At 41.8% G+C, this 9,273-nt stretch overlaps 1 protein-coding gene across 1 annotated transcript in view; it reads right to left on the bottom strand.

The window, feature by feature from the left end:
- Positions 1-5,626: 5,626 nt before the first annotated feature.
- Positions 5,627-9,273, bottom strand: part of LOC116225218 (NXPE family member 3-like) — a 35,794-nt gene continuing 32,147 nt past the window's right edge. The window contains exon 7 of the mRNA XM_031587348.2: positions 5,627-9,255. Within this exon, the coding sequence (XP_031443208.1) occupies positions 8,684-9,255 (572 nt within the window). The 3' untranslated portion in view covers positions 5,627-8,683. The remainder of the gene's footprint in view (positions 9,256-9,273) is intronic.

Here is a 9,273-nt window from a genome sequence, read left to right as displayed (position 1 = left end):
CTTCTTCCACTCTTCTTTCTTTTCTTCTTTCCTTCTTCCACTCTTCTTTCCTTCTTTCATTTTTCTTTTTTTTCTTCTTTCCTTCTTCCACTCTTCTTTCCTTTCTTCACTCTTCTTTCTTTTCTTCTTTCCTTCTTCTTTCCTTATTCCACTTCTTTCCTTTCTTCTTTCCTTCTTTCACTCTTCTTTCTTTTCTTCTTTCCTTCTTCCACTCCTTTCCTTTCTTCACTCTTCTTTCCTTTCTTCTTTCCTTTTTCCACTCTTCTTTCCTTCTTTTACTCTTCTTTCCTTCTTTCACTCTTCTTTCTTTTCTTCTTCCTTTCTTAACTTTTGCATTTCATGCACTGGTATTTCCTTCAGGAAATGCATTTTCTAGTTATTATTCTCTTTACCGACTTCTGCGCTTAATTCAGCTCGAACCGCTTAACGTAGAAACTTTGTTCAAACTTTGTTGCATAGGTCTTGTAAACGACACTTGTGCTATGTATTTTTCATTTTTCTGAACTTTAAACTTTTTAAGATTTTAAAGAAAAACTAATAAAAATGTCCCCATTGACTTACATTGGGCCATTATGACATCATAATAGGGTAATTAAACTGGCTTGCACCTGTGCTTCACTGACACCTGCGCCAAGGTTCCAAGGTTCCTCTTCTCTCTGTCCCTCTCCATTCAACTGTATAACTAGGGATATTAAGAGACACCTTCCATACTCTAATTTGTTTTCTCTTTCCTTTCTTCTTTCCTTCTTCCACTCTTCTTTCCTTCTTCCAATCTTTTTTCCTTCTCTCACTCTTCTTCCTTTCTTCTTTCCTTCTTTCACTCTTCTTTCCTTTCTTCTTTCCATCTTCTACTCTTCTTTCCTTTCTTCACTCTTCTCTTTTCTTCTTTCCTTCTTCCACTCTTCTTTCCTTCTTTCACTCTTCTTTCTTTTCTTCTTTCCTTCTTCTACTCTTCTTTCCTTTCTTCACTCTTCTTTCTTTTCTTCTTCAACTCTTCTTTCCTTCTTCCACTCTTCTTTCCTTTCTTTCACTCTTCTTTCTTTTCTTCTTCCACTCTTCCTTCCTTCTTCCACTCTTCTTTCCTTTCTTCCACTCTTCTTTCCTTCTTTTACTCTTCTTTCCTTTCTTCTTTGCTTCTTCACTCTTCTTTCTTTTCTTGTTCCTTTCTTAACTTTTGCATTTCATGCACTGGTATTTCCTTCAGGAAATGCATTTTCTAGTTATTCTCTTTACCGACTTCTGCGCTTAATTCAGCTTGAACCGCTTAACGTAGAAACTTCGTTCAAACTTTGCTGCATAGGTCTTGTTAAGGACACTTATGCTATGTATTTTTCATTTTTCTAAACTTTATACTTTTTAAAATATTAAATAAAAACTAATACAATTTCTCCCATTGACTTACATTGGGCCATTATGACATCATAATAGGGTCTTTAAACTGGCTTGCACCTGTGCTTCACTGACACCTGCGCCAAGGTTCCAAGGCTCCTCTTCTCTCTGTCCCTCTCCATTCAACTGTATAACTAGGAATATTATTCTTTCCTTCTTCCTCTCTTCTTCTTTCCTTCTTCCACTCTCCTTTCCTTTCTTCTTTCCTTCTTCCACTCTTCTTTCCTTCTTCTACTCTTCTTTTCTTTCTTCACTCTTCTTTCCTTCTTCCACTCTTCTTTCCTTCTTTTACTCTTCTTTCCTTTCTTCTTTCCTTATTTCTTTTCTTCTTCCACTCTTCTTTCCTTTCTTCTTTCCTTCTTTCACTCTTCTTTCTTTTCTTCTTTCCTTTCTTCACTCTTCTTTCCTTTATTCTTTCCTTCTTCCACTCTTTATTCCTATCTTCACTCTTCTTTCTTTTCTTCTTTCCTTCTTCCTCTCTTCTTTCCTTCTTTTACTCTTCTTTCCTTTCTTCTTTCCTTCTTTCACTCTTCTTACTTTTCTTCTTCCTTTCTTAACTTTTGCATTTCATGCACTGGTATTTCCTTCAGGAAATGCATTTTCTAGTTTATTTTTTATTATAACAATATAAGTGAAAGACAAACTTAAACGTATCAATTGCACACATCCTTCAATAGAACATTTGAATAACACACTTAAGAGAATCAATGCACACATCATGTGCATTAATGTTAGCTAACCAGCTCTTTGTAAGTTAGGTTGTGCAAGCACTCAACATGCATTATGGTTTAGTTGAGTTAGCTAATCGTGGCTAACGGGATTTCGCTAACGCTGGCTATTATAGTTGTGTCAAAAGGAAATATATGGTCTAACCAGCTAGCTATAGACCTGTTCATTATTAAGATTATACAAGTACTCTGTATGCTGTTATATTCTGTTAGTTGTGGCTAGCGGGACTTCGCTAACACTTTAGCCTAGTGTCAGATGAATGAACATGTCTATACCCTATGGTCAAATCAGCTAGCTAACGCTAGCTAGCAAACAATTCTGTTGGTGCTCAACATTAGCTGGTTGCCTTAATAGGAATTTAGGTTAAGTTACACTTAACTGAAAACACATTTTTACCTTGTCCACTTGAGCATCCTTCAATAGTTATCTTGATAATGTAATAGACTACTCTGTAAAAGATGTATTTAATTTCCCTCCGGATAAATAAAGTATCTATCTATCTATCTATCTATCTATCTATACTCTGCTAACTACCTACTACCTTCACCAGTTGGATAAGTTGGAGCAGTCAGTGGTCACCTTCCACCAATTCACCTTGCCCTTGGTGACCACATAATCGTTCTGTATTACCTATTTGTATTAGCCATTTCACACAATTCAGAAAAACGAAAACGTGCAGGAATTATAGGCCTGTAATTATAATGTTATGAATGTGCGTTATTTGGAAGAAAGTCGAGGTGTGACTGCCATACAGTGGATCCCCCGCCCCCCCTTGTCCGTTCCATTTGGGAGACCCCTCCCTTTCCCCCTTCTCTCTTCTCACTCAGGATCTGTCCACGGCACCTTCTTAGCGAGCAGAGGCGCCTGCAGCTGCAGGGGGCGCCAATTTGCCAAATCCCACACACAGTGATATGATAGATAATAGAAAACCGCTTCGCGGCCCAGATGATTTTTTTTTTTTTTTAAGTGCTCTTGCCGCCCCCCACGTTTTATGAAAAAGTCCGCCCCGGGCGGCTGCCCGGGTCGCCCGTGCCTAAAACCGCCCCTGGGTCCCAGACCAGGTCAGGTCATTTACCGTGGAAAATTGTTTTCCTGCTTGGTTTTGTGACACTGCAGCAATCAAACATTGCTCTGCGCGATGTCTCTGCGTACCGCACTGCAGGGGATTGTTCAACTGGATGTGAATTAAACTGTGTTAAAAGTAGGTGGGAACCACTTGGAGTTCTTTGAGTTCCCAACCCATCTTCACATAGGGTTATCGTCATCTATTGCATCCCAGGGCTCACTGTTGGGCTGATGATTCAGTAACCACGACATGTTTTTATATTTATCTTAGACAGACACACGTTTTATTTCCATATCGTACTGATTGACAAGCCAAGCTAGCGTAAACGCTTTCACTGAAGTTACGTGCTAAACAAAACCGATGTAACGTTTACATTACGAACTAGGTTATGCTACGTCTAATTATTACACAATTGCTATGAATGGAAACAGCTATGTGTAACTTCTATAATGTTACTCTGAGCTGAAACAGGCACACGTCCAAGTATTGACAGTGATTCAAGTAGTTGTTGAAAGATTGTATCAGTTAACTAACCATCTAGTTAGCTTGCTATCTGTATATGACACCTGACCAGCGTCGTTTCATCGTTTACAGAGCTGGCAACTTTTCCAAAAACTTTGGAGTGAGATTTTGACGCGGGTGACCAACATTTTGGGAATCAGGGAATTGGAATTAATTTGGCGTTGTACGCATGTTGTGCCCTGCATCCTGGTGGTTTGTGGGGCCCAAAGACGTTGATAGGGGCGGCCTACTGGAGATGGACAACTTTGGTTACATTCTGTGAAGCCAATACATAGCTGAATTTTGGTTTAAGGTGATGTTATTTCCTGCATTCTAGTGGATTTTTGGGTGGTATGCTAAAGATGTGCAATACCTGAACTTATTCTGATTCATGTTCATCTGATCATGACTTGTAGGGCCTTCTAGACTTGAGCTGAACATTCAACCAGAAAACTATTGTTGTGCCTCAATGACTGTCTATGTACCACAATATAGCCTAATTAGTAGACCTGTGTTTAAGATTTGACCAAGGTAGGTTGATTGACATTTTGATTACAATGGTATTCAACTAATTCTTAACTGAAACCTTACCTATACTGTTAATAATTGTATTCTAAAGAGCACTTAATGATTTATGTTCAGCAAAAAATTACACAACATTAGTTAGGGAGAAATATTTTTCATTATTCAAAGCCTCCAACCACACGTTCCATCAAACAAAAAAGTGCAACAAATAAAGTGCTTATACAGTAGCCTTTTTAAGCAATACAATGGATCAACACATGACAAAAATTACTAAAAATGAGGTATCAGATGCAGATCAGAAGCTGGTTAGTCATTTTCTAAGATCTGTGGGCAAGGTTGTACTGGCCTGTGGCCTTCTTGGACATACCATATTTTGTGACCTCTGAGGGGGGCTCCCATCTGAAACAGGGCTCCAGGTTGGCCATCTTTATGGCCATTATTGAGGACAGGGTGCCATCCAATGCCAGGCTATTTCTGGTCTTAGTTTTGTTCAGTCCCACAACTAAAAACACCCTCTCAGCATCTGCATTCGAATGGGGCAACACCAGGACCAGCTTGGCGAAGGCAGCAAGCCTCTCAAATTCTTTGGCTCCTGTCACCTATGGAAAATGAACCAAGAACAAAATGGAAAAACATACCATATTTTGTTTTGATTAATACTGTAAGTGTACTGTAACAAATTTCTGATACAACATGCATAGTTTGCATCATGTATGCCGTGAGAAATTGGATGTGTGGCGTGAGTGCGTGTGAAAACATGCAAAAGCGTGTGTCTTACGGCGAAACCGTGAGAGGTGGCAGTTCTGAACTCTCACGGTTGCGCCGTAGGGTTACAGATGAAAAGTAACGAACGCGTCTTGGCCCAAAATCAGATTTTTTTTTGCCGTGAGAAATTGGATGTGTGGCGTGAGTGTGTGTGAAAACATGCAAAAGCGTGTGTCTCACGGCGAAACCGTGAGAGTTGGCAGCTCTGCGTTTATCATACAGCTACTGGAACTGATCATGCATAATATGATTGCTATTGATAACGATAACAGTACAGGAGGAGTGTATGTTTATGTGCTGCAGTGTCACAGTGTATTGTTCAAGCATGCTCACATTCAGTGTTCACTTGCTTATTGGCAACGAGGTTGGCTGGATCCTAACCAGTGTCGTGACTGACTGCTGGGGTATGTAAATTCATTATTGTGTGTAAAGAAATAAAATCACTGTACCTGCATTTTGTCTAACATCTGTTTTCAAAATGTGTCGCTTATTTCTTTCTCAGGCTGTGGATGACTTTGGTGTGCCAAGCATGGACCGAGTTGACAGCATGGCAGAGTATCTGGTGGAGCTGAGGAACCAGCCCTCTCTGGCCCTCACTAACCAGCAGGTCAGGAACATTTATTGTCATGCTACTTTCCCTCTGTGCCCTGTCATACATATTCACACTTGCATATGTTTTTGTCTTTTCTACGGGCTGCTGTGTTCTCTCTCTCTGTCCAGATAAGATCTCATCCTGGATGACTACAGGAGGATCAGGCGGCGCATTCTGACCAATGGGGCTGTTATGCAGCAGACCACCGCATGTCTGTGGCGACTGACCCTCTCCACCCTGCTTATGTGTGCCCACCATCTGCACCCCCCCTCAACCAGGCCCAGTTCACCAGTACTACCCGGCTGGCAGCACCGTGGGCACCGCAGGCACAGGTGAAGAGGATGGTTTCGTCCGCAGTCGCAACACCAGGTGTGAGGTCGTGCCCACCCTCAGGACCTGTGCTGGGTGCTGCTCAACAGGCTCCGGGTGCCAGCCTCTCCTCTGCCGTTTCTGCTCCGGTCTGAAAACGGACCTTCACAACGCGAGCAAGAAATGCAGGCAGTTCAGGACAGCGGAGACTGGACACAGCCAGTACAAGGGCATTATATACTGCCCTTCTGTAGAGGCTGTTCCCAAGGAGCAGTGATTGGAGGATATATAAAAAAATGCATGAAAAATAAATTAATAAATTGTTCCCCCCTCCCGTCAGTCAGTGGAGAGCAAAAAAAGTAACGTTGGTTAACTTGGTAGAGAGGAGGTAGAGTAATGGAGGAATTAAGGTTACCTTAAAAAGTGGAGAAAACTGGAACAGTAGGTAACCTGATACCGAGCTAAATGTGTAAGCAAGTAAAACGAGTAGCCTCAAAGCAGAATATAAAATGATAGATTGTGAAGGTCAGTCGCTGTTCTTCTGAAAAAATTACATGTGGTCACAATGCAGGCAGCACAGAGAGACAGGGAGAGAGACAGGGAGAGAGACAGGCATGCTGAAAGCAGTGGCCAGACAGGCACATGCAGGTGATCAGGTGAGAAATGTGAATGAACAACATTAGTTTTAATCTAGGCCTACATGTCAGCAATAAATAAAAGTACTACTAATAAAAGCAGAATATATAAATCAAAATGATCATGAAGGTCAGTCACAGTTCTTCTGATAACATAATGACATGTGGTCACAATGCAGGCAGCAAAGGGAGACAGAAAGGCATGCTGAAAGCAGTGGCCAGACAGGGATTTTTAATTTTTTTTGAAGGGATAGTCTGTCATTTGTTTGAGTAAAGCATTAGTTGTTCTAATTAAAATATTTACATAAACATGCTTTGGGTATTTGCTCTTTTTCCATTGGAGGCTATCCTATTTGCTACAGTACTACTGGAAAAGGCATAATTATAATTGGTAGGTGTGTTTAAGGTCAGTAAAAAGTAAGCAACTCACCAAAACAAAGTGGAGGGGCAGTCACTGTCTCGGGGAAATTACACTATTCCTTTAGACGTGAATTCAAATGGTCAATGTAGTCCTCAAAACTATGTTCTAAATGTGCAAATTTTCATATATAAATATAGAATTGTAGGCAATGCACAAAATGATGGGGAAGGGTATTCATTTGGACCCCCTTTGTTCAGGCATTCTTTACTCTGCGCACCTCCCCCCAACTAAATTGGCGCCTAAGAAACATATGCTAGAGTTCATATCTCGGAACCGCAGCAGCATCCGGTGACCATTCTCCATCTAGTTGGGGCCTGACGTATCTTTACTTGCGCTTGCGCATAGCCTCCCTCTCACTTCCCCCATCTCCATTGAGCGCGTGACCGCGTTTACTCGCAACTGCGCATACCCACACAGGCACCCGCTCACACACGCACGCACCCGCTCACACACACACACACACACAGACAGAGACGAGGAAGCTAACGCATCCTCCTCTGCATTCCTAAAACAGACTACCTCATTCCCCAATTCCACTTTGTGCCTTGTTCAATTGTTTTACTCCAGTGTTTATGTGATTATACCTGATTTAATATTAGCCATTAATTACTGTTTGTTATTTTTAATAAATTGTTTATTTTAGACTTAAACCATTGTCTTCCCTGTTATTGTCCCAATATTCCACTGAAAGCCATTTTCCACCAATCAAGTACTCCAATTGCCTTCACTTCTCTAGTTGTTTCATGAAGTGTTATATACTTTGTAATGAAATTATAGTACTTTAGTATTGTGATACCATACTTAGACTGTAGCATAGTGGTACAACTAGAGCTTCCCATTATTTTAGTAACTTAATTATAAATATTAAATACTAAAGTTAATGATTATTACATTTTATGAGACTGATTTAATTAAACTAATGTAACAACCCCGGTTTCACCTACATCACTCAGCAGCCAATTACATACCTATTAGTATACTTCCCATAATGTCCAAAGTTTTGGAAAAATTAGCAGTAGAGCAACTAATTTATCCTCTTAACTCTAATCAGCTTTAACACCCCATGCAGCATGGTTTTAGATCAAATCACTCCACCGAGACTGCAACGGTCTATTTTATTGAAAGGGTCATGTCCCTTAAGGTTAGAGGAGGAGTTGTGGGTGCAGTATTTCTAGATCTCCGGAAAGCGTTTGACACGGTCAACCACAACATACTTCACTCTAAGTTTGATCAGTTTAACTTTTCTTCTTCTGCATCCAACTAGTTCAAATCATACTTATCAACGCGAACTCAGTGTGTTAAAATAAACAATGTATTATCTGACTTCAAAAATCTGTCCACAGGTGTTCCCCAAGGTTCAATCCTGGGTACACTTCTTTTAAGTCTTTATATTAACGATTTACCATCTGTATGCCAAGACTGTGAGGTTCTGATGTACGCAGACGACACTGTGATCTTTGGGTGGGGTAAGAATATCGTAGAAGTCGCTGATAAGCTTACAAAGATCATGGTTGATGTGTCTGACTGGTTAAACAAATGTTGTCTTCAGCTTAACACTTCCAAAACCGTTGCTATGTTATTTTCTAAAACCAGCAAGTCTCACACTGAACCCGATGTTTTTATTTCTGATCAAAGAATCAAGATTGTGACCTTTTATGCTTTTAAGGGCTCCGTAGTATTCTCATGCCAAAATGTCACTTCAACTCTTTTCTCTCCGTCTGTCCTCTACCCCCCACCCCTCCCTCTGCTGGCTAGCTCTTCTTCTTCTCCTGTTTGGCTGGACAAATGTGGGACAGGATGAGATCGATCATGTTCTTCACAATGTTTCGGGCAGGGTGCACAAGGTGGGGCTGGGTTGGGTGCGCCAGAGTCATGTCCCACGCGTCCAGCAGCACCACCCCCTGCAGGCTGCGGAACATGGCCCTCAGTACAGAGTCTAGCTGCACGGAGAACCAGTCGCTGTAGTATAGGCTGACCTCCGGGCCCTGCTCCCGCGGGTTAGCCGTACGCACAACCACCAGCGTGCCTGGCGCCCGGTCCAAAAGGCGGGCTAAGGCGCGGCGGATATGACGCAGTCGCCGCATGTATACCTGTACGGGGAATGTGGTGAAGTGCGCCCAGATGCTCAGAGCCACAATGGTGTCATGGCCGCCTGGCAGGCCGTCAAGTTCGTTAGCTACGTAGCGTAGCTCGCTGGTGGAGACGGTGGTCCAGCTGATGGGCGGGCCGTGGCAGCGGTACTTCAGCAGGATGTTGTGGACGATATCTACAGCCAGGAAGGGCCCCACGTTCTTTGGGCTGTGGAGGTTGATCTCCTTCAGTTCTGTAGGTGGAGGGAGAG

The sequence above is a fragment of the Clupea harengus genome, chromosome 2 (assembly GCF_900700415.2).
Source record: "Clupea harengus chromosome 2, Ch_v2.0.2, whole genome shotgun sequence".
Classification (NCBI taxonomy): domain Eukaryota; kingdom Metazoa; phylum Chordata; class Actinopteri; order Clupeiformes; family Clupeidae; genus Clupea; species Clupea harengus.
This window is presented reverse-complemented; position numbering and strand designations above follow the sequence as displayed.